Source organism: Eublepharis macularius, chromosome 7 (genome assembly GCF_028583425.1).
Source record: "Eublepharis macularius isolate TG4126 chromosome 7, MPM_Emac_v1.0, whole genome shotgun sequence".
NCBI classification, from domain to species: Eukaryota; Metazoa; Chordata; class Lepidosauria; order Squamata; family Eublepharidae; genus Eublepharis; species Eublepharis macularius.
The window spans coordinates 110,112,273-110,138,854 of NC_072796.1; the positions used below are offsets into that span (position 1 = coordinate 110,112,273).

At 40.7% G+C, this 26,582-nt stretch overlaps 2 protein-coding genes across 3 annotated transcripts in view; one reads left to right on the forward strand and one right to left on the reverse strand.

Moving 5' to 3' along the window:
- Positions 1-1,766: 1,766 nt before the first annotated feature.
- Positions 1,767-20,679, reverse strand: MTERF3 (mitochondrial transcription termination factor 3). Its single transcript, XM_054984296.1, has 8 exons — positions 20,218-20,679; positions 18,129-18,462; positions 10,770-10,922; positions 9,568-9,757; positions 5,012-5,159; positions 3,124-3,195; positions 2,262-2,423; positions 1,767-2,022 (listed from the first exon to the last, which is right to left on the reverse strand). Exons 2-8 carry the CDS (start codon positions 18,445-18,447, stop codon positions 1,828-1,830), a joined length of 1,239 nt encoding a protein of 412 aa, XP_054840271.1. The 5' UTR covers positions 18,448-18,462; positions 20,218-20,679; the 3' UTR covers positions 1,767-1,827.
- A 179-nt stretch (positions 20,680-20,858) lies between these two features.
- The window catches only part of PTDSS1 (phosphatidylserine synthase 1), a 43,525-nt gene continuing 37,801 nt past the window's right edge, over positions 20,859-26,582 (forward strand). For both annotated transcript variants that reach the window (XM_054985400.1, XM_054985401.1), the window contains exon 1: positions 20,859-21,053. In XM_054985400.1, coding sequence (XP_054841375.1) covers positions 20,875-21,053 — 179 coding nt within the window. In that variant the 5' untranslated portion in view covers positions 20,859-20,874. The remainder of the gene's footprint in view (positions 21,054-26,582) is intronic.

Sequence of the window (26,582 nt, forward strand, 5' to 3'; positions counted from 1 at the left end):
GTAGAAGCAAATTAAGGAATTCTTTACGAGAAATCATTTCCCACACGGAACACGACCCGACTGGAATTTTTAAAACGTTGAAAGTGTGGTAAAGTGGCGGGTAGGGATAATGACAACCTGCAGTGTATGACAGTGGGATATGTTAGGGTTGTCAACCTCCAGAGGGTACTTGAAGATCTAGAATTACAACGGATCTCCAGGCCACAGATCAGTTGCCCTGGAGAAAATGGCTGAACTCCGCGGTATCATATCCTGCTGGGGTATTTTACCAATCCTGTACAGGGTCCACCCTTAAAATCTCCCGGAATTTCCCAACCTGGTGATGCAACCCTATAATTCTGCAGCACAAGTCTGAAAGAGGCTTATAAGGCAGTGCCACGGGCGTTACACATATTTAGGAACATCTAATGTGGTTGCTGCCACTCTTGCACAATAAAGCCTGGCCATTCATCGGATTTAGAGATGCTGTGGTTAAAGCCCACCCCAGAGCCAGTCTTGGGCTGTTTTAGATCTTCAGCAAAAACCACCCTTCAGGCTGCATCAAACTCTTAAATTGCCCCTTCACCCCCGCCCCCAATCAGCTAAGAGCAAACACCAAATACCTTGGACAGCATTTCTGATCTCTCTCGGGTGGGCAGGAGGAGTTCCTGCCTTGGGCTCTAATATTAGGAGACATCTTTAGGATCTCTCTCATGAATCAAACAATGGTCCATACAGAGGCTACAGCCATACTTGCATTTCTGAAGACATGCATAGCTACAATAAGACGCATAGCAGTCATACCCTGCATTAGACAGATGTGCCAGGTCTGCCTCACAACAGTTTAAATAAAAGTTTGTTCTTACTATCAAATATTTGCTACCTGGATTTATACCAAGATAACTGGCTCAAAAGGTACTGAAAAAACTTTAGAACAATGAACAAGCAAACAGTTTCAAGTCCTGCCAATCCTGTAAAGCACAACATTAACTGTACATCAGTGTCTAGAGATTGTGGTTGACTTCAGCCTATTGATGGTTCCTCTTCCGTAACAGCATACTGTTAAAAAAACCCTAACAAACTAGGCACTATGTTGCAGCTCACTACACAAATACTGGTTTGGTAGGATCTTATCCTGACCCTTGTTTTGCTGGTACAATGATCGAGACTAGTCCTATGTCCACTTTAAGCCAATGGAAATCAAGAGCCTTTTTGGCATCTGATACTTCAGAAGACTCTGCCTATGGACTCTAATGCTTCTCCTAATAACAACAAACAATTGCTGTAAATATAAAAGCAGAGACTGTATACTGGCACTTAAGAATCCAGTTTTTGTGTTTCATAGCCAATTTTGTGATTGTATACTGCAGCAAGCTGTGCAAAACATAGCTGGCCCTGAGATAGGATTGCTAAAATAGCAGAAGATGGAGAAGGGGTTTTGCATGGATAGGTATGACTCTATAGACAAAGTGCAACAAATTTAGGTTAAGAAAATCTCAGCTTCTGTTAGCAATAATCTGCCATAAATCTGACACTGACGCATTACTCTGGCCAGCCTGAGCAAGACTGACATCTGTTGCAGCCAAACAGGATAAGACTGAAACTGATGTCAATAACATCTCTTATTTACTTGCAATGCCATCGTTTATGGTGCAATTTTAATCTGTTGCTGTACCTGTCCTAGGTAAACTCAGCACCTGGGTACACATTGTGGTCTCATGCTTATCATCAGGCTGTGCATTTTTAAAATGTAGAAACAGATCTCATTTTTATTTTTTGCTTCGAAATGGCAATTAGAAAAACACCAAATTTATTTTATATTTGAAGTCTCTTTGAAAACATATTACTTTACAACGTTTTCAGAAATTTCTGGAAGTCCTGTATGGATGTTTTGGCAACTTCTGCACAGAACACATCATCAGACACGGATACTAGCTTGTCCAATGAGATGTAGCTGGGCTGCTTTGGATCATACTGTGCTCTTCCCAAGAAGTTAAGAAACAAATGTCTTTCTTTGATTCGTAACATATTTGAATTAAAAACCTGCAAATTAAAAAAAAAAGCAAATGTAAAGCTAACAATTTATACTGCTGAAGCAGATAAACACATTTGCAAATAATTTTATAAGCAGATGAAGTTAATAACATTTTAAGATACTTTAAAACAGCTGCATATGTTGTACGCAACTGCAAGGCTACATACATTTGCCTTCAGTATTGGTCTCTTAAACCAAATTTCAAAAGTTCTTGCTGCAATGTCTAGGTAGCCCTGAAGATTCTCACCTGAGGAAAATGGACGATGGTGCTGTGGGGAATGCCCATTATGTTGTGCAAGTAATCAAAAGTCTGTGTTAGTTTCCTTTTGTTTACACCCAAATTCTTAGGGATTCTATATACAATATGTCTAATTTCATTCTGACTAAAGCCAAGTTCAAGTTCGTACACCTGAAAAAAGAGTGAATGCACAGAAATGTATCAATACACTTCATATAAGGGATGTATTTTGACAACATTGAAAACTGAAAAATCAAACACGGGGAGTGCATTCCAGATTACAGCAACACAATTATAAAACGAAATAAATTGCATGTAAAATCCTTTTTGTTCTATTTTTTAGACCAATATAATTTTTATTTATAGAATCTCAACTCTTGTTTTTCAACTAAGGCACACATCTAACACACTATTTTTACTTAACAGTAAAGGCATATTCTTAACAATTCCCTGCTTGGCTCCAAGTCTTCAAACTGGCATTCTGTCAATCCCTTCACTGACAGCAGAGGCTTGTGAGCATTTTGATAGTGCTATGATCCTTCTAAAAGAAACCACTGCAAATCACTGCAATAAATAGCCATGCGTTTTAATAACAGGGAGGAAAGCACTGATTTTGAATCAGGATCCAAGCATGAAAAGAACCTAGTGACAGCCTTATTCCAGAACACTACCAAACAAATCTATAATGCTCATGCAGCAGCTCATTAGAGAGAGGTACTCATTCTCATCCACATTCAAAGTGTTAGAGCTGTTGCTTACCACCCAAAGATACACTACATATTTTCTGTGCAGCACAAAAGCTAAAACATTACCTTTCCACAATGGAATAGCTAAGGACGCTTAAACCCTGTTCTAAAAATAGTATACTTACCTTCAGATTTTCTTTAATAGGTTCAAGACTGTTGGTTAGTAACCTTGGAAGACGAGTTACTAAATCTTTGGTCTGTAGTTTAAATAGAAGGCAAAAACATTAATCAGAGGTGGTTCTGTTGGCTTTAGTGGATGACCTCCATCTGAAGGTAGACAAAGGCCATGGTTCTTTGTTGCTCCTCCTGGATCTGCAGTTGTTGACACAGTAAATCATGCCTTCCTGTTCAGGCATTTGGAGGCAAAAGTGGGTATCGGGATGTGCCTTGGACTAGTTTAAATTGTTCCTCATGGAACGGACTCAAAAGTTTGCTGTTGGAGACCAGCTATCTTCAGGAAGTATTGTTGGCTTTTGGGGTTCTACAGGGTGCAATCTTAGCCACCATGTTATTCAATCTGTATGTAAAGCCTTTAGGAGAAATAATTCATAGCTATGGAACTGGATGTCATCAGTACGCAGATGACATCCAGCTCTCTCTCTATCCAAATCCCCTGATGATGTAGTAGAGGTCTAGAGTGTCTGTCTGACTGTTGTGGTCAGTTGGCTGAAAGCAAACAAATTGAAACTGAACACAGACAAGATGGAAGTGATGCTTACTGAGAAGGCAGAGATCTTGAAATACATTGTACTCCCCCCACTTTCAGTGGGGTTCAGCTGACCCTCACAGACTTGGTTAAGAGCTTGGAGGTTATACTGGACCCAGCACTGCTGCTAAAGAAACAAGTTAACGCAGTTGCAAAAAATGCCCTCCACAAACTCAGGCTAGCTGGGAAAATGATCCTCTTCTAACGGATTCTTTTCTCCGTGCCTTTACCAAAGCTTCCATCATCCCAAAAGAAAGATTTATCTTTACTCTTGGATTGCTTTCAGCAATTAGCTAAGGCCTGTCAAACAGGACTACTATTTGAACAGGTTCTGCTTATCAGTACATTATTTATAGTGTTCTTCTTGCTTTGCTTTTTGTCATCAAGGCACACAGACACCTTCTAGAGTTTATTTATTTCCTTTATTGAAATTACACTCTAGTCTTTTAAAGAAGCAAGATATCAAAACATATATGATCATTAATATAAATCCTACGAATACAGAACACAGAAAAGCAGTAAGAATTAGGTTTGCTAACATTTCCTAATTAACTCTAAGATTAAAACAATCAAAGTTTCTAAGAAATGCATTAAGATTTCCATAGCATACAAATACAAAGGTAAGACTCTCATCTAGATTCTGATGAGATTTCTCCCATCAGAACTCTAACATACTATCTGAATTTGCATGTTTTATAGGTTCTTATGCGAATATCTAAGATCATTTTCATGTGATAGCATAGATAAACTATGATTGTTTTGATGCTTAATTAAATATTCATATTTTCTATTGCATAACCTTCTAATTAGCCAAAAAGTGACATATCCAACTTGCAAAACAGAACTATACATCTGTGAGAAATGATTGAAAGAATTAAGTTGGTAGATCACCATTGGTCCATTCTGATTGGAGAACATTAATCTAGATAGTGTCTACTATTTTAATTGGCTGTCAAAGATGAAAGCACACCTGTTTTTATTACAAACTGGGGAGCCAGTTTGGTGTAGTGGTTTAGAGCGCGGGACTCTAATCTGTAGAGCCGGGTTAAAGAAGAATGGTAAACTGCCTAGAAAAGATCTCTTCCAGCATAATATCTAAACATCCGAATGTTCTTAGTGCCACCTAGCCATTTGGATGAACGAGGCTGCATGGTCGTCCTAGCCACAAATACTGTTCAAGAGGACAGGCTTCAGAAACCATACTTTTCACCCCTATATTGCTAGGGATTCCTGCTACCTGCTTATGGACTTTGTTCCATTCTTTATGAATTCATTATCTAAATAAACGAAGTGAAAGAATACATTACCTTTTTCACATTCAATCCAAGTTCTTTTTGGAAGAAACCCAGCCTATTATCCAGTCTTTCCACAGAAAAGAGAAGTAAATATGGAGCCCGTGAGACCATCCGTGCAATTGCTTCCTTGCTGAATTTTTTTGATGTTAGATAAGCCACCCTGGAAGAAAGGATGACAAATCCAAAGGAAAATGAAGAAAGCAAAACACCCATCACTTATCCAGCTGTGCCAATTCCTCAACAGCGTCAATCAAATTGACAGATTTTTTAATTATATTAACAAACAAAGCTGCCAAAAGAAAGGGTGGGAAAGTCTGCAGGTATGACAAAAGCAAAAATCCATGCCTTAATGAGAAAGGAAAAATAAATAATCCAGTCCAAAACATTAATACTTTAAGAATTATTTTAATGATTTCCAGCTGTATTTAAATTTTAAAAATGATAGTGCCAACCCAGCTCAGAGAAATAACATTCCTAGCCCCAAGGAAAATACTTAATTCAACTGCTTCTACAATTGAAAGCTGATTTTTAAATAAGAGACTTCAAGAACTGTAAGATCTCTTTATAAAGTGGAGTAGCCAAGGCAACAATCCTAAAGATCTGTACTTCCTCTGGTCCCAGTGACGCAGGTTTTTCAGAAAAAGTAGAGCATGATCTGATTAAGGATGTTTATTTTGACATGTGTAATAAACACATTTAAAAACTACTCCATGTCAACTGTATGTCTCAATAGCAACAAAAACTTGAACTTTAATTCTTGATGGGGTGGGGGCAGATGAGTTGTGGCTTAAATGTTACATTCAAACAAATTCAAAGTTTTGTATGGAAATAATTTTTATTGGAAAACTGTAAAATTTAAATACTTACAGCATGTACTTTGCATGCATTATTTAAATGTAACATCCCCTTCCCTCAAAGGCACTGAAAACTGTTGTCACACTAATTTTAGCTGACCAAAGATCTGTACATGATATGCTATGGATGCAGTTGTCCACTGATCTATTTCAACAGAACTTAATTCTCATCCATAGATGTCACTTGGGCACTTCATCATTTGCATTACTGGTTGGTTATGTATCAGATGGGTGGTTATAATATCTCTTCTTCCTCTTACATGATGATGTCTAAATAATTTTAGCTTTGATTTATTTGCATTCATAATTTGATTTTTTCTTTGAATTAGTTTGTTTATGGTTTTATTTCCCTCTACTCTGAGTTTAAAAATCAATAAAATGTACATGCACTCTCTCATACAACTGCTAGGGATAATCACCTGAAACATATTAATTACAACTCTGAAACTGTAACGCTTGTTTAATACTATATTAGCCATGACATCCATTCCTTCTCATGAATTTTATGAAACAATGAATCGTTAGAAATGAATTTTTTTCTGTGATAAAATAAGCCATTTGAACCTTTCCCCCTCTGATCTCTGCGTACTATATTGGACACAATCAACCAGGAATTTCTCCTGCACATTATCCTTGACATGGCTGGGTTCTGCACATAGCTGAAAGATAGCCAAAAGCACTGAATCAGGACAAAGAAATTATTCTGCCATATACTTCCATTTCTAGGGTGCTGAGCTGACCACCACCATACACCTTGGGTCCCAGTGAGAAAAGCAGCATAATAATAGTGGTGGTGATGATACATAATCATAATATAATACATAATAATGATAGCTGCACTGACAACTCTTTATAGGATGTGTCCCCGAAGCGAATATCACACTATTACTACTAATGATTTTGTAGTCGTTCTTGGTGTAAGCATGGTTTGTGGGTATAGTGTTAAACCTGCATAAGAACGAACGAACAAAAGAATGAATAAAGCAAAGTGGCCCCAAATCCCATTTAATCCAACATCCTATTGTGCACAATGGCCAACCCGTTGCCTGAGAGAGCTGAAAAACAGGTTGTAGAGGCCTCCCAGCACTGGTATTCAGAGGTTTGCTGTCTCTGGATATGGAAGCTTCCTTTAGTCATCTTGGCTAGTAAATTGTTGACAGACCTCTCTTTCTACAATGACACAGAGGGATTTATTTATTTATTTTCGATTTGTGAAAATAACATTTTCTTGCTTTCACTGATAGTGAGCCTTAGGAATAAGAAAAACTATAAACAGCATTCCAGTTTGTTTTCAATTAAACAGTGCAAATTTCTACAATTATAAAAAAAATAGATGGCAAAGACTTTTTCTGGTCCCTTACTTTACCTAAAATTGAAATATTTTCAGTTTGGGTTAGAACATATCAGGTAAGTGCTTTTATAAAAGCCTTGATACTGCTTGTAGATCTTATTAATAGAGGCCACTTCAAATCTCCATTACAGTAATCCTTAGCATTTAGAGGGAACATCTAAACATCCAAAAATCTTCCCCAGAAATTATATAACAACCCCATATGGTAGGCCACGGTTGTTACCTGAATATTACAATCTGCAATCCAAAAATGCATATTCTAGTACTGTGTAATGGCAGACAGCCAGTGTGGTGTAGTGGAGTCAGAGTTAAAAGAGTCAGAGTAGGATCTGAGAGACCCACGTTCAAATCCCCATTCTGCCATGGAAGCTCACTGGGTGACCCTGAGCCAGTCATACACTCTCAGCCTAACCCACCTTGCAGGATTGTTGTGAGGATAAAATGGAGGAGTGGGGGATGATGTGAGCGGCTTTGATTCCCCTTGGGGAGAAAGGCAGGGGTATAAATAAACAAATAATTCTTTCCCACTCCATTGCTAGACAACAGTAAGCAATCTTTTGTTAAAAATAAAAGCATGTTAACATCACAAACTTACGTATTAGTAATATTTCAAAGTAAACACTTGTAGTGAAGCTATCAAATGGATATTTTGCAACTCTCAGAACTGTTATGAGCATTGGACTATTGTATTTTGCAATTATCTCAAATAATAAATGCCATATTTAATGAAACACATCTTGTGTTCTCTGGCAGTGAAGATTCAAAGCTGTAAGGCATTCCAGGCAATGAATTTACTCATATTGTCTCAATCTCTGCAGAAGTGTTTAGGCGTAGATAATTTATCTGTATCCCATTTCCGAGTGGCACCCCTTGTCACTATCTCCACCTATGATGACATTTACACAATACATACATAATTCTGACATTAATCAAATTATTTAAGTAAATAATACTCCAGCATTGAATGATTCTTTCCAGCTGGAGTCCGTATTCCTCTGAGGAGGTGATCACACTTATTTAAGGCAGTATTATTTACTCAGCATAGAGCTTGTAAGAGCCTTTTTTATTTAAGCAGGCTTGAAATGCACTGTAATCAAACCCATACAGTCAAAACCACCTAGAGGACACTTTCTGCTCCAGAAATAGTATGAAATACTTCTAAATGAGCCTGCTTTTCATTTAAAACAGATCCTGTCCCTAAATCAATTTTTTCAATAATTTCTTGAGTAGCAGAAGTGAACTCATCTTCCTGTAACACCAAATATAAACCACACATTGGGCCTGTTCCCCTGCCCTAGAGACTAAAGCCATCTCCATTCATAATCCCAGTATTCCTATTTATTACATTCTATATTGGGGATAGATTATCTCGTTTATGGACAAGTATTTCCCTGAGGTAGATTGTCTGAGCAGGTTATCGTACAAGATCTATGCTAGATGAATGGAATTACTCAGCTTTGTCTTGTATAATCCTTTTTATTTTGCTCAGCTTTGCATTTTCTCTCAGACAATTATGAGAGGGTCAGCCTTAATCTTACACAAACAGATTTATGCTTCCATTCAGATCTAGGTACCTGTTTCAACTGCCTTGTGCTTAGGATACACCATCTTATAGACCAAAGCCTTCCTTTTATCAGTAAAGAGATGGGCATTTTTCTCTGAGCCAAACCTGCCAACTATCACTAAGCATTTAAGTGAAAAGGTGAGGCAAGAGCAATGTATTGTTTGCTGCCCTATTTTTCCTGTTCGTTTCCCTGGTTTTGCTGCATCCAATAGGCTCCAAGAATAATTCCAACCAAAGTGTTTTTAGCTTTTAAGTTTTCGTGTAATTGCTCCTACATCTGGTTTCATGATTCTCCCCAGGATGAATCTGAATCCACCTGGCTTGAGACAGATGTCCATCAGCTGGAACAGTTACACTAGCAAAGCCAAACTCCTTTGGCACTTGTGGTATTTAGAAAAGGGTTAAGGAAAAAAAAATCGGCACTCAAATCTCACGAGTCACAATGCCTTGCAAATTCCTTTCCCTACCCAGCTTCATGAAGAGAAAAAGCAGAAATGGTATATACAGAATCCCTGTTCATGTGGGACTCTGTTTGGAAATAATCATGTGCAACAATGAATAGACTCTAACAAGTTTCTGGCTAGCATGTGTTGCATTTGTCAAAGCTGAACATTTAATACCATGGAACAGGATCATCAGCAATGCCCTCACCCCTATAATATTTGACTGCAGAGTTTAAGGAGACTGTATATAAAATCCCTTTGGATATTAAAACATTTCAGGTGAAGAACATTGATGAATAAAGATGACACTCCAAACGCTCAATATTTTTGATTGCTGTTTATAGAAGTCATCTTACCTAGTCTCTAGATCTTCCACTACTTCTCTGAGAATATATGGGTTTTTAGTGAGAAATGCCCCAAGCTGATTATCTTCCACACCAACATCCTTAAGAAACAGGAGTATTTTTTGGATATCTTTTTCAAAGTCTAACTTCAGAAGAAACTGTGCTGCACCTGGACGTTTTTCCACTTTAGACAAATCAACTCCTGCAATAAATTTATCAGAAAACACAGCTTGTCAAACTTCTGGCTTGTTTATGGCCCAAATATTTTTAAGTAACCCCTGAATTTGATATACAGTATCTCACTGTGAAAGTCTCAAATACCTAGAAAGCAAGCAAAATTTTCAACCTCTAGTCTGTCTTACAGACAAACAGAGGCCCCTTCCAAATGGTACCTTTAGCAGCACAGGAGCCTCTGCAACATGGCTCCCGTCTGTCCCACCTGGTGATTTTAAAAATCTGCAAAGCTGTCAAATTCTCTCAGGAACTGGAACCATAGCAACATGAGAAGGAAATGAAGTGTGTGTGCCCTCCCCTTCCACTGCACATAGCCTTTGATTTCCAGTCTTACTGAGTGATACAGACAGCATCTAAACCACAGCAGTTCCTATAACGCTAAAGGTAATATCAGCAAGATCCCAAAGGGTGCATCAGATGTTAATTTTTTACTTGCAGGGATCTTAAGCCTGTGCCTTAAGATCCATATATCTTTGGAAAGCTTCGATGTGTCAGTTTCACTCTTCAGAAGAAGCCTTCCAAGAGAAAGCTGCCAATTACCAGCACCTAACTATTCAAATATGGCTCTCCTGCACCTCTTAAGGTACAGACCTTAAGGTTCGTGGCTTAAAAAGCAGCCTCTCAAGTAGTTCAAAGCAGTACCTTTCTTGACTTGCTCATGGATTCTTTGTACTTATGAACACATGTCAAAAAAAGAGAAGTTGCTAGAGTAATTAAAGGGGTTTCATATATTTGGAAAATGCAATGGTTGCCTCCTCAGTGGCTCAGCACTCCCCTCCCCATCTTAAGGAAAGCTTATATCTGAGCACTAGACAAACAGCAGACTACATTCTATACTGTGCCCATCACACCGTGTCCCCCTGCCTCCACCAAATACACCCACTAGTATCAGACTACTATACCTATGAAATTATGATGTGCTGCTATACAACAAAACAAGCACAGAGGTGCAAAGAGCCTGCCAATACAGGCGCGCTTACCTAGAAGCACTAACTTCTGCAGAGTTTCTGAGCGATCAACATAATCCTGAAGTGTAAAAGATTCAAAGGGAAGGGGTGGCTCAGCTACAATCTGAACAGCTTCATCTTCTGAGATCTCCTCCAAGGCTGATGAAGGCAAAGCCTCGTCCCAGCCTGAAAGGTAATTAAATGGGAGGCAAAAGGAAAAATTAACTGACAAAATACATGAACACACTCAAACCTTATAAAGGATGAACACCTCATTAGCGATGTTGGTAGCCTTCTTGTGATACAGCTTCTGAAATGTATTTTTACTTCCTAGCAACTATCAGCTGAACGATTCACTGTGAGGGAGATGAAACTTGCTGCGTGACCTTAGGCCAGACACACTCTCTCAGCCTAACCTACCTCACAGGGCTGTCATGGGAATAAAATGGTGGAGAGAAGAATTAAGAAAACCACCTTGGGTGCCAACTGAGGAGAAAGGTAAGTAAATAATAATAATAAATATTAATAATAGTAATAGTAAATTACAACAACAACAACAAACTTTGTAAACCACTCTGAGCGGGCAATGTTGTCCTGAAGGGCGGTATATAAATCAAATGTTGTTGTTATTGTTATTAAACAAATGAAATTTCAGGACAATGTGTTCAAAATATTCTGATCCTGGCCCCACCACAGGTCTGGGATTCCATCCAGTATATCTTTCTGCACATTCGCTAATTGACATGACTTGACTAAAGCACACATCACATATTCAAACACTGATTTATGCTGCTCATGGTACAAATGGCTTAACATCAATTTCAGCTTGCCTTCCTCAAAATAGTAGAGCGGGGAGAAGCAAGCTTATCTTAACAGAGGCCACTGAGAAAATTATCCCACTAAAGCACAGAAGATAATTTGGCATGTCTAAATTAGTGACAGCATACACAAAGACATCTAATGCTTTTCTAAAACAATGAGATGTTCTCAGCAGAAATAAGAGTTAGGCATATTACTGAAGAATGAACTGAGAAAATGCTTAAAGCACACTAGAACATCTTCTATAACCTAAGAAAATGTATTGAAAGATGAGGGTCAGAACATTGGCATTAAATACTAATCAAATAAAACCTTTAAAAAAATAAAGCTAGAAAAGAGACTACCTGTAATGATTTTAAGTAAATGTGTGCATGTGTCTTTAAATGCTTGATGTGATATAGGTGAAGAGTGGGGGTGAAAGAGAGGGATGAGTGAGTGATATGATTGGTTGATGACTGAGAGTGTGGGTGGAGTGAATGCAGTTGTGAACTGAGTATGTTTGTGAACGAACATCCAGTCAGGGAAAGAGGCTAGCTGTGTGCTGCCTGAGCAGGTTTAAGCATTTCTGTGAAAAATACTGAGTTAGGAGAAAGCAGGCAAGCTGTGTGCTGCCTGAGCATGTTTAAGTGTTTCTGAGAGCAATATAACCTATGTGGAAACCTGAACTGTGTGTTTGTGAAAAGACATTCAATCAGGGAAAGCAGGCAAACTGTGTGTGAAGCCTTAGAAAAGACCTGTGTGACTGGGTTTAGGAAAGTAACTTTAAGAATTGAGAACTACTCCTTTGAGAACAAAAGTTTACTTTGTTTTTGTTATATCCCAGAGTAACTGGCATTGCAAAATCCCATTCCTATCCTCAGGGCCACATAGAACCACGAAGGAGCCTGACACTTGGGCACGTTACTAAAGGTAAAATTTAAATAAAATATCTTGGAATATAATATTCCTGGTGGCAGCAATCTACCCAGATGGTGTAAGGGAAAGATTAAAGGCAAAATCTACCCAAGAGAAAGAAAGGGGTCATAACAAGATAGAAATGCTTAAACCTGCTCAGGCAGCACACAGCTAGCCTCTTTTCCTGACTGAATGTTCTTTTACAAACATGCTCAGTCCACAACTGCATTCACTCCGCCCACACTCTCAGTCATCAAACAATCATATCACTCACTCATCCCTCTCTTTCCCCCCCACTCCTCACCTACATCACATCAAGCATTTAAAGACACATGCACACATTTACTTAAAATCATTACACTACCTCTCTCCTATGTTCCAATCCATATAACCATCCACTCTCTTGCTCGCTAAATAAATATAATGTATTACTGGGACGGTACCTTCTTTTCATGCATACCCTATTGTATTGTTTATTGAACTCCTCAACTGTTGATCCCATGGACTTAAACTGTTTAATCTGCCTTGAGTCTCACTGAAAAAGGCAGAGTATAAATAACAAAATAAAAATAAAGATATGGTTTTAATCCAAGATACTGTCACATTACACATGCACATAATCATACCAATTACTTTGTTTTGATAGGACTGTTTGTAAGTTTTCATCAGTTGCTTTTAGCTTCACCTAAGTGTGACTTTTAACAGAAAAAGGGAAACTTTCTAGGTGATAAAACTGGCAGATGGTTCCTGATTTTTGAGCAGCCCCGTTTTCTCAAGTTACACGCTCTGCAAAATCATCCTTTTATCATTCATTAACACTCATAAAAAATTAATCTCTTGCTCTGGATTGCAGATATAGACTTGAATCCAATGGGGCCTAACATTCCCTAAACATGGTTGTTGGGGGTTTTCCGGGCTGTATTGCCGTGGTCTTGGCATTGTAGTTCCTGACGTTTCGCCAGCAGCTGTGGCTGGCATCTTCAGAGGTGTAGCACCAAAAGACAGAGATCTCTCAGTGTCACAGTGTGGAAAAGATGTAGGTCATTTGTATCTACTCAGGAGGGGTGGGGTTGAGCTGAGTCATTCTATAAGAGTTTCCCAGGGTGTGGAATGCTAATGGCGGGAGGCTTCACTGTATCCTGAGGAGGTTCTTTTGCATATGGATTGGTGCTTGATGTGCTAATCTTCTCTGCAGGGCTATTGTCGGGTGTGGAGTGTTTTGTTGGCCTTGTGTTTTTCAGAACTGGAGCCCATGCTCTGTTCATTCTTAAGGTTTCTTCTTTCCTGTTGAAGTTTTGCTTATGCTTGTGAATTTCAATGGCTTCCCTGTGCAGTCTGACAAAGTAGTTGGAAGTGTTGTCCAGTATTTTGGTGTCCTGGAATAAGATACTGTGCCCTGTTTGAGTTAGGCTGGGAAACTCTTACAGAATGACTCAGCTCAACCCCACCCCTCCTGAGTAGATACAAATGACCTACATCTTTTCCACACTGTGACACTGAGAGATCTCTGTCTTTTGGTGCTACACCTCTGAAGATGCCAGCCACAGCTGCTGGCGAAACGTCAGGAACTACAATGCCAAGACCACGGCAATACAGCCCGGAAAACCCCCAACAACCATCGTTCTCCGGCCGTGAAAGCCTTCGACAATACATTCCCTAAACACACTGTGGAAATTAGTTCAACTGATTACAACAGATCTTAATTCCAAGTAAATGGCTTAGAACTGAATATATAACCCACTGCTAGGTACCCCGGCACTCTCCTTGAATACCTCTTTGCGCACATGCTCCCGACCCCAGTGCAATGATGGCACTTCTCCAAGTGGTATCACTGCATGCGTGCATGCAGGAGGCTGGGTGGGCTGGCCAGCGACTTCCTCAGCGTGCAGGAGACCAGGCAGGTGGGCTGGAAGCTGAGGAGAGGAAGTGGCAGTGCCAGAAGACCTGCTGGAAGCTGAGGAGAGGAAGTGGCAGTGCCAGAAGACCTGCTGGCACTGCCACAAACTCATGCAGCTAGCAGCTCCTCCCCCCAGGCACAAAAATACTGGACATTTATATGTCTGGCATTTTAACCCCATTCCCCTGGATAGTGCAAGAAAAAATTGGACTGTCCAGGGGAAAACCGGACTCCTGGCAATCCTACCCACTGCACTAATTCAAAATACAAAGAGCCTAGTTGCTCCTTAAAGACTAGCTAGCTCATGCACCAGACGTTTGACTCTAAATAGACTTGAGTCAACTTGTGGGCAACACCGTATGCCTCTCCACTGGCACAGCATCAGTCCTTCAAGCCTGAATTGCTCATGCAGTTGTATCATGCAAACACACCTGAAATATTTTGCATGTAAATAACTGTATGTTTTATTTCTGTATATTAATGGGGTTTTGAATATTTGTTTACTGTACTTAGAAGTGCAGCTCTCTAATGTGAGGAGGAGGAGGGCTGGATGGGTGAGTGGAGTGTGCTGTGATTGGGCAGAGTGAACTGCAATTTCAGGCACAGTGCAGAGGGAAAGGATTTATTCTGGCTGAGTCAGGCAAACTGTGTGAGCCTGGGCTAGTCTGTGTGTATCTCAGAGAAAGGTTATTTTATCCTGGTCAGGGAACGTGTGTGGAAAAGCCTGAGTGAATCTATGTCTGTGTGGGTGAGAAGAGAGTTTATTCTGTTAATCAAGTCCTGAATGTAAAATTACTCTGTGTGACTGAGTCTGTGAATATACCTTGAAGAAGAAATAATCATATTTGAAACTGTCAAGCTTAAGAACTTATTCTGAAACAAAATCAAAAAGAGTCCAGTAGCACCTTTAAGACTAACCAATTTTATTTTATTGTAGCATAAGCTTTCGAGAATCAAGTTCTCTTCATCAGATGCCTGATCCGAACTGGTCAAATACAGAAGAGGAGGGGAGGGGAAAGAACTAGCAAACTGGATTACTGATCATTATCTCTCTACTTTCTTTCTGTACAAAACTATGTTTAAAAACAACAAGTTTATATTTATATATATATACATGTATATAGTTAACTATTTACTTGCAGTTATTTTTCAACTTTGTATATTGAGTTTGAAACATTAATAAAAATTTATTTTAAAAAAACATTCTGAAACAGATACTTATCAAAACTCTGCAGCCTAACTAAAACAAACTCACCACTTTGTTGGAAAGATTGCGGTAATATAGGGACATTCGCACATTGTTGGTGGGGGTGCCCTCAAATAGAAATTTTTTGGAATGATATATTGGACCATATAAAAGAAATAACAAGCTACAGAATTCCTCTTGACCCGAAGATTTTATTTTTGAATCAATGGAACAATAATGATATTCCACAAATTAGAAGAGAATTAATCAGTAACCTCTTAGTTGTAGCTAAGAATTTGATAGCTTTAAATTGGAAATCAAAGAAGGTTCCTTCAACAGACAAATGGCTTGAGAAAGTATGGGACTATTACATAAAAGAAAAAATATATGATAAAATATATCAAAATGAACATTATCCAAAAGAAACTGACTTTATAGCAAAATGGTTACCATTCATCGATTTCATATCTGTTACAAATCAACAACCCCCCTAAACGTTTACTCTTTATCGTACGAGACTGAAAAAATGGTTACTAAAATTGCACTTAAGCTTTAGTTTTCTCTGTACTAGCAAACTGGATTACTGATCATTATCTCTCTACTTTCTTTCTGTACAAAACTATGTTTAAAAACAACAAGTTTATATTAATATATATATACATGTATATAGTTAACTATTTACTTGCAGTTATTTTTCAACTTTGTATACTGAGTTTGAAACATTAATAAAAATTTATTTAAAAAAAAAACTCTGCAGCCATCATCACGCTTATGTACTTACAAATAAATGCTATTTTTGTTTTAGAAAAAGATCTCTTTTAACCTCACAGTCACCCTCATGAGTCGACTGTTCAGTCAAACTATCACCTATAACCTGCTTTCATACATTATCAGTTAAACCGAGGCGGTCTAACACAAAAGCCTTTGCTGACAGTGAACATCTTTTAGGAACACTAAGGGAGTCGAGGAGGCAGCAATACATAGGTCACACAAAGGGGGCAAAATGCTACAGGTGGTGTTAGTGGGGGGGGGGAGATGTGTTCCCAAAGTAGGAAGGCCTGGGTAAAGTAGAGAACACCTGAAGCTTTGGGGGAGGGGGAGTGTTGGTTGTGACCAGGGCCCTCCTGAGGTAAAATTTTTAAGTAACATAAGGAGGAGCTGTGATAAAGGTTCAAGATGCTTAAACGGAACCTTACAACACCTGTACCAAACTGATGAGGCTTAAATAGAGGGGGTGGTGGAAAGGGACCAAGAAACAGCTCATCTTTTAACTTTGGGTAGTTGTCTAGAAATGGTAATTGTGGCAAGAAGCAGAGAAAATTGAACTGGCCTCCTTTGCCAGGCATATGATGCCATTTTAGCTATGGAGGAACAAGCCAGTTTGTTTAGCCACAGCTAAAGCAGATACATGTCTGGGCTGCTAGACTGCCTGTAATTGTGGCAGCATTGGTTTAATGTCCACACTATCTACAAAGGATTTATACATATAAACAGAATAAAGCACACGACCCTTGCTCATCCTATACCTGGTTAATTAACTGATCTTGGATGACATCAGATTATCAGGTAGGCAACAATACCAGAAAAGCCAATTAAACAGATGAAACATTGTATTAACTCTAGCATCACCAGATGACTAGATCCCAAGAAGTGAAACTTAAGTTAAATCCAAATTCACAAAGCTCAGCAAGAACTGTGTTGCAGAGCAGCTAGCCAGAACGAAGGCCTCCCTTTGCACACTTACTGCACACAGAAGGTACTGCTCAGACAGTCCTCCTAGCTGCTCTTGAGAAGACATCTCAGGGGGGCAAAAGGGAGGAGGCCTTCTTGTGGGCAAAGAGCCAAATGCTGGTTCAAAACCAGCATTTGAATGGCAGAAAAAGGCAACAGAAACCACAGCACAGCCTGCAGCACTTGTACTGGTTTGAAGCAACCCACTCTCACAAGGTACTGGGATCTTATTTTATAGATTCACTTTCTTTTTACCCTGTACTTCCTCCAAGGAGCTCTGGACACATACATCCCCTCTCATTTTATTTTCCAGCCAACCTGTGAGGTAGTGAGGCTAAGAGAGAATGGCTAGGCCTAGGGTCAGAGAGTAACAAGAGTTATACCTGGATCTTCCCAGACTAAGTACAGCATTGTGGCCACTACACCACACTGGCTCTCATCACTGGTTCTATTACTCTTCCACTAAAGTATTTATGTATCTTCATAACTGTATATACATGGATCCAAGAGGATCCAAGAGGGAGAGGGAATGGGAGGGTTTCCATTCATGGGGTGAAACATTCTTGTTTCCCCCCTCCCAATGCAGCCCAATGCCAGAAAATATGAGATTCAGCCCTCAGACAACACTGGTTTTCTAACACAAGGTTTTGAAACAGAATCACAGAGTTGGAAGGGACCATACAGATCTTCTAGTCCAACTCCCCAAAGACAGCTGTGTTTGAACCCACAAATACAGACAATCCAACAATTATAAGTCCTTTTTATCAATAAGAAGAGTAATAGGATTTCAATATGAATTTTAGATATGTTTTAGGAAAACCCCACTCCTAGATGTTCTTCATATAATATTTTACTCATTACTTACCTTCATCCAATGCTTTGGAGTCAGAATTTGATCTTGGTTCAATTTGTTGATTAACCAGAGAAAGTGAGTTATTTTCAGGACTTGAATTTAGAGAAGCACTTGAACTGCAGAACTGTATGTTATCAAAAAATAGAGTTCTAGAGTTTTTAAATACTGGTTGACGAAAATATCTGTAAGGCCACAACAATGGCAAGCTTGGTCGCACTAGAGAAAGTGTCCATGTTCTGATAGTTTGTTTTCTCAGTTCTATACTGTTCACAATGTAGTGTTTCTTTAGCAAGCAACAGCATCTGGTTACCCGCCGAGTCAACAAAGCCATCTTACAACTGATATTCTGTAATAAAAGATCATTAAAGAGAAATGTTTATTCTACACATGGAAGACTGTATGAAAAAAACCACAGTACTGAAGGAAAACTGAAGAGCATCCAATATCATTCTGCAGTATTATTATTTCAGTTGTCCCCCACGCACAGGAATGAAGCAACACCTAAAGATCTGCAGGAAAAGTATCATAACACTGGAGATACAGACATAATATAACCTTAATAAACTTGTGGCACTTATAATTAGGCAGGGAATCTCTCTTTTTCAGCCTGTTAATGTGCCATTCATAAAATACTAATAGATGCAAACAAAATAAGGGAATTGTGGCATCCTAAAAACTAACAGACTTTTAATGGACTCCATCAGTTCATCAGATACACACAGTGTGTCTGTCGTCAGCCGACATACTGGTATAGATTATACGTCTCACCAATATGTTGGAACAGAGAAAAAAATGTTAATAATTAGGTCAGACAGTAACAAAAAGTCAAAATAGTCTGTGATATCTGTAAGCAAAGCTCAAATAGATACAGTGAGTATTCACAATAATAAAACCTCTCTAAACAACCAAGAATCTTGTAGGCAGCAAAGACTAACAAATGTACCATGGCAGGATTTGAGTCCAGGGCACCTTAGAAAACAAGATATTTCAAGGAACTTTTGAGTCAAAGTTCCTTTCTTCAGATAGGTGTCTGAAGAAGGGAGCTTTGCCTCTTTGTTTGTTTGTTTATTGGATTTTTAGCCCGCCCTCCCCTTCAAAGCTTATATAACCTTGAAATATCCTGTTGGTCTCAAAGGTGTCACTGCATTCAAATTCTGTTCTACTGCAGACCAACATGACTATCCACCTGAAACTAAGTTTACTTCAGTGTAAGTTTTGTGAGTCAGAGCCCACTTTATCAGATGGTCATGAGACGTTTGTGTTTTGAGCCTGCCATAACATTCTTGCTTGTTTCAGTGGTGGCGGCAGGCCAACATAACGACCACTCTAGAATTTGTCACTATGGAAGGTTTAGGCTTCCTACACCTTCTAAACCAATTTAACAACTGTAGACTGACAGGAAACCAAGTCAGGACAGGAAACTAATTCAGCATTTTCATACTGGAGTCTCCCGATGAAATTCCTCAAATGAAAAATAGTGACTTCCAAGTCATCAACCGCATATCCTGCAGAGTGAAAAACTCCATCACTGGTGTTTGAATAATGCCACTTTTGATATCAGACATATGTCTCCAGAAAGTACAACCCTCCAGTCTAAACTCAATTTTAGGACTGCAGTTTGTCAATTAAAACAGTTTCAAGTGGGTAGCTGTCTTGGCCTGCAGTAAAAAAGCAAGACTGGAGTCCAGTTGCACCTTAGAAACCAGCAATATTTGCAAGGTATGAGCTTTCTGAGTCAAAGCTCCGAGTCTCTATATTGAAATGTCTTTGAAACTGACTGTAGCAACCCACACTGCGTGATCTGAAAGGCGGACTATTAAAAACGTATATAAAATAACGGAGCTTAGACTCTCGAAAGCTCATACCCTAGAAGTCTAGCTGGTCTTCAAGGCGCGATTGGACCTTTTGTCAACTGAAACATAAGCTAATGCTAAAACAGCGCTGTTATTCCTGAAAAATAATGGGGGCAGCGCAGCGTAGAATGGCCTCTTCTCACTGCAGCTTCTGCCCATTCCCAACCCCCCTTTGTTGCTTGAACTCTAGCTGAAATGCCGCTTTGGCCGCGCTCTCCATGCCTCTGATGAACCGGGCTGGGACTTACAAAAGGTTAGGCGGGAATAAACGCGGGTCGCCTGCTGGGCTCCTGAAAGGAGGTGTCTGAAGCAGGACGCGCCGACTCGGGAAAGCTCACGCCCAGGAAATCTTGTTGGCCTCTGAGGTGCCCCTGGACGCCGATTCTGCTGTTCCGGGGCTCCCGTTTCCCCTCATTGGAACCCACTAACACGGCGGTTCTCCATCCGGAATCTTCCCCGCTGCACAGAAATACGCAACGCGCTCGGCAGCCCACCTCAGGCCACCGCCGAGCGTTTTCACCGAGGGAGGCCAAACGCGAGAGGAACGGAGTTTCTCTGCCGGGCGAGCGCCGGGGGCTCGCTCGGCGTAAACCCCGCCGGCAAGCGGATGCAGGAAAAAGGCGGGAGAGCCCGCGGCGTCCTTCAGAGTCCCTCAGGCGGGCAGCCCGACTGGCGTCGCTCCCCACGCGGCCTGTGCCGCAGAAGGCCTCAGTAGCGCTCAAGGCGAGCCCGGCCTCCAGGCCCGCCCCGCCCCGCCCGGCGCCTCCCCTGCCATGCCCTCCCGGGGCCGCGGCGGCGCTGTGTGGCCGGCCTTCCCCTCGGCTTCCGCGGCTCCCTTTCAGCCGCTAGCGGGCGGAGGCGAGGGGGGGAGCGGGCCGCAGCGGCCGGGGAGGGGAGCGGCGAGGATGGCGTCGTACGTGGGGAGCCGGACCCTGAGCAAGGACGATGTGAACTACCGCCTGCACTTCCGCATGATCAACGAGCAGCAGGTGGAGGACATCACGCTGGAGTTCTTCTACCGGCCCCACACCATCACCCTGCTCAGCTTCACCACCCTCAGCCTCATGGCCTTCGCCTTCACCAGGTGCCCGCGCCGCGGGGTCGCGGAGAGGGGAGGGCGGCGGGCCGGCCGACCATTGTGATCTTCGGCACCGCTGCCGAATTGGATCGTTCTGAGTAAGGCGCACTCTGGAGGAAGAGCCCCGTGGCACCTCCAGAGTGAGCGTGCATGGGATCTGGGCCGTCTCTTAAAGTCTCGGCTGGCTTGCAAGAGAGTCTCATTCTCCATCTCCCCATTTCCCCTGCTGAAGACTGAGGCTGCACGTCGTTGGCAGTTACGCTGTCAGCGTGTTACCGAGTGATCGTTTGCTACTGGATTTTCTTGTCCGCGCAGGAAAATCCAGTTGCAAACTTGAATTTATAGAACAACAGCTGGCCATTCTCAGCAGTGTCTGGTTGCATGGATGCCTTCTTCCTTGGAGGCTAGGTGGAGAGGGTGCTGGAGCACTGAAATGAATGTGGAAGGGGGAAGCCAAGGCGGATGTAATAAAAGTGCTTGGATAGGCCAGTAATCTAGGAAGGCATCTATGATGCCATCCTAAATAGGTGTATGGGAGGGAAGAAGGCATGGTATAGTATAGCCTGATCTGTCAGATCTCAGAAGCTAATCAGGTTCGGTACTTGGAGGGGGACTACTAGGGAAGACTCTGTAGAGGAGGGCAATAACAAACCACCTCTGCTTCTCACCTGCCTTGACAGCCCTTTGGGGTCAACATAAGTCGATTGCTACTTGATGACATGTCCACACACAGACTAATCAGTCTATGCAGAATCCTTCTTGGGTCTTTTTAATGGGGCTTAATCCCAGGAAAGTATGCTTAGGACTGCACCGTTAGAGATTCTTTTTCGGTTTATGCTTACCTGGGTGGTTTAATGTTTCTGTAGCTTTGCAAATGTTTAATATTCCTATGGCATTGCAAATACGTGGCTAGTTAAGAAGAAGGTATGTGAAATTTTTATCGGCCCATATCTGATCTTGTCAGACTGAGCTTGCTAAAAATATTATTTTTCTCTTGGGTTCAGAAATATATCCATGAGAGAGAGAGCATTGTTTTTGGAGAGCACCTGACAGCACCAGCTGGCAGGTGTTTTGCTATATTTCCCCTGGGAAAAGTAGATCTGACACCATAGTACAAAAGTACTAGTTCAGTCATCCAGTGTGCATGTGTTTGCTGAACTGTGAATCTAAAGCAGTTTCTTGGGCTTGATGAATGCACTCCTTAAAATTTCAGTAAATTCTAGGCCCCTTCAAAGTTACAAAGTTCCTACACAGAAGGCATTCTGTGTATGAATGAACATGAAATCCAGCGTTTAGATAGTTGGTCACATGAGAGTTTCTTTGGATATACTTACCATATGTGCAGGGGGTGTCCTTGTGATCAGCTGCAGCTTTCCATTGAGTGGTGAAAAAGCTGTGTACCATGTGATCTGTTCATGTGTTTTGTGCTAATTCCTATACTAAAGAGCTTTCTGTTTGCAAGTTTGTAATGTATAAAACAGTTATAAGCTAATAGGAGAAATGAGTGCCAGTGGTTAGCAGTGGGAGGTACTAGTCACAACAGTTCCTTTTTGTCATGATAACAGATGTTACAACAATAAGTTATTTGTAAAAGAATATCCCATTAATACAAGAATGGGAGAAAATAGTGAAAGAATAAGTACTGCAACATCTTCAAGACTAACTCATTTATTGTGTCATGAGATTTCACAGTCTGCACCACGTACTGTTTTCTCAGATGCTCCACAGCTGACCAGAAGCAGTGATTGCTATTTGTTATCCCATCTTTCTTGCTGCAGTTTCTGTGTCTGAGTGTCTTTTCCCACTTCCTTCAGTTTACATGGTTTGGCATGTAATAGGAGAACTGCTACTGAAGGAAAAATAGCCTCAGAAATTCCATTGGATCTGCACTGTTGCACATGAACGTATACAGCACCTCTCTGGATCAAAATCAAAAAGAGTCCAGTAGCACCTTTAAGACTAACCAATTTTATTGTAGCATAAGCTTTCAAGAATCAAGTTCTCTTCGTCAGATGCATGATCTCTGGATCAAGTCGCTATTTGTTAGCTTCTCATAATGGCTGCCAGTGTCTTTCTGTAAAGGACTGAGCTTTTGGGGAGGCTAATTCCTGTCTCCAGTTCCAGCTTTCCTTCATAGTACAGTTGGCCATTTGATTGATCAGATGTTGTCAAGTAATGGCCCAGTATTCTAGGCCTGAAATATATTGGTTTGTGTAAGGAACTTTCTTGCTTTCCCTTCTTCCATTGTTCCTACTGAGCTTCTTGAAATTTTGTTCCTAGGAGTTAGTGGACCCTCTCCATTAGCTCAGGAGAAAAAGTGGAAGCTGGAGAAAGTGATTACCCACAACTGCTCCCTCCCCTTCTTCTCATTGGAAACAGACCATAAGATACAAGCCGCTAGAACTTGGTTTGTGTTATTTACTGAAAACCAGGTTGGCTAACTGTTTTACGACACTCTGAACAATTACACTGAGTTTAATTACAATGTCATTAACTATATGTCAATAGACATTTATGATTGGTATTTAAGACATTAAACAGTTCTTTGTTTTTATCATGGTAGACAAAAGAGGATTGTTGGCTTCAGGGAATATTTAACAATATTTGACCTCAGCCCTGTTCACTGGGATCCTCTTCAGCACTGCAGGGAAGGGCCTCAGTCAGCAAAAGGACACTGATAGGTTTCCATATTTGTGTCTTGGTCAGTTTCCCACAACTTTCAGTTGTTCTATTTAAACTCCCCACCACCACCACATAAAAACAAGTTTTCCATGGAGAGCTGCTGTAATGGGAAAAAATGAATGCGGATCTTTTGGCATCCAGTGCTTATCTTGCAGGCTCATTGCTAAGGAATTCATACAATGCTGATTGTAATATTGAAAAAGTCATACGTTAACCCTTGGATAACATTTTATTTTGCCTTGTCAAATTGCTCGATTCATATGCTGGACTTTGCACTTCCCAAACATAGTTTTTTTACCATTATAACCAGCTGTACATTCCTGCTGAACAGAGCATGCTACTACGTCACAGCCAGCTTCTGGGTGTACTTGAGACGTTTTCTGAAATCACAAAGTATGTGTTAGCAATATTTTGAAATTACTTAAGTTTTAATTTGAGAAGACTTGGCAATAGGTATGAAATCATCAGCTGCTGTTTTCATCAAGTTAACTTTTTTTGAAGGATCCATAAACAGTTTCCTTCTTGAACACAGAAACAAAAGAATCAATTGTACTAGAGTAGCAGAAATCTTTTGTAATTCATTGTACTGGTTTGATAATGACAGCTGTTCAAAATACCTCTAGTGTGGGTAACCATCACATTGCTGAAGCTTTTCAGATTTTCTGTGACTGTGGTCCTAGATTTGTTGAGGTTTCTAATTCATCTTTAGCCTCCTGTCAGAAACTTGTGTTGACTAAAAATGTCACCTGAACTCTTTCCACGTGGATGTTTTACTCCAGCTTGGCTTCCTTACAGCAGCAGTGTTTGGGGAGTATCTAGGTGATGTTGGCCTCCATTTGTCCTGCTTCCGTTTGTCCCTGCTTTGCTGCAATCTTTCCCAAATCTCCCAAATTTACATTCTGTTTGAATGTAAATGTTTCAGAAAGATGTACCGTCATAACTATCAATATATGTTTCATTCATAACTTCCAATATATGTTTTGTTTATTTAGTTCATTCTAGCTAAAGGTCAGTTTAATAGAATGAGAATAAGCTACTAACTTGTATGTATAAACTTAACTAAAGCAGTTGTGGGAGATGGGTGATATGTTATTTTCATAGTCACGCCTTCTGAAATATGGTAATAGAACTTTGCTGAGACTTGTAGCAAATCTGGAATATGAACTCCAGCTCAAGCATATAAGCAAACGAGTTGGTTGCCTAGAGTACCAGACTTTAACTCAATGATTCCCAAACTTTTTTGGGCTGCCATGCCCTTGGATCCATAAACTCATCCCCAGTGAACCTTACCCTATAAAAAAACATTGTTCAGAATAGCAGTTTGTGTGAACCACTAAAGAGGATAACAACAATAAAATTCAACACACATGGTGGCAACAGTTTCCCAAAATGTGGTATACTGGTCTGACTAGAGCTCTGGCAGCATGTTTACTAAAACTTCTGATAGTTTCTACTCTGCACAGGCAGAATCTGGAAGTGAAGGAAGTGTTTCACTCTAGATTTTAGCCTGGTCAATTGTAAATAAGTGAACAATGCACTCAAGAGTGGCCCACCTCCAGTGACTCCTGCCACTCTCTTGCTTCTCAGTGCCCTGCTAAGTAATCCCATCGCCCCCACAGTGTGGTACTGCCCACTTTGGGAACCAGAATGCTTTAATATGTGCCAAATTAGATGGAAGGGAATGATTCTGGGTTTTTTTAAAAAATTAGTATGTTATCTCTTATAAACAAAAGTATCCAATATTGTACTTGTGAAATAGCACAGCAGTACCATGTCAGGCATTAAATTCAAATTGTGGAAGAATGGCTGTGTGTGCAAATACCAGTTTAAATGTGTCAAGACATAACTTCAAAAGCATGCTGCCTGGGTTTGCTTCTTGTGAGTGGGCATGACAGCTGAATCATTCTCAGTAGCCCAATGTTGGCCAGTAATGCCAAGGTTTTTTGAAAAAAAAATACCATTTCTATTTTTACATGGTTCATTTTTAAAGTGAAATAAATTCATTCATTCATTCATTAAATTTTTAGCCCACCTTCAGGGGGGGGGGGTTATGGTAATGTAATTAGTACAAAAATTAAAACATTTAAATACGTTTAAAACCCAAACAAATACACATACAATCAGGGTCTCAAGATGGCAGCCCCCCATTCTCCCAAGCCACAATATAAACAAAGGGGAGGCACAGTTAATATCATTTCTGTGACTTTGCATGTGGGGGGCAGGTGGTTTTATAGCCCCTCTGGCAAGAGACCGGTAGGGAGGCTTCCAAGCAACCTAAGACTGGCCTCAACCATATGCCTGTCTTACAGACCCACCGAAAGGATATAAGATTTTGGTGGGCCCCAGTGTCCTCCGACAGAGAATTCCTGGGGCCAAGTCTGAAAAGGCCCTGGTTGAGGCCAGCCAAGACTCCCTGGGGCCAGGGACCATCAGTAGATTCTTATTTGCCAATCTCAGTGCTCTCCGGGGTACATATGGGGAGAGGTGGTCCCTTAGGGATCCTGGTCCCAGTCCATTTAGGGCTTTAAAGGTTAGAGCCAAACCCTTGAACCTGTTCTGGAACTCCACGGGGAGCCAGTGCAGCTATTGCAAGATCGGAGTAATATGTGCCCTTTTGGTATACACATCAGGACATGTGCAGCAGCATTCTGGATTCACTGTAATTTCCGGGTCAGACCCAAGGGAAGCCCTGTGTAGAGCAAGTTACAGTAGTCCAATCTGGAGGTTACTGTTGCATGGATCACTGTAGTTAGGTCGTGAACTGACAGATAGGGCGTGAGCTGCCTGGCCTGTTGGAAGTGAAAAAACGCAGATTGGGCAGCTGCCACGACCTGGCCCTCCATTGACAAGGAG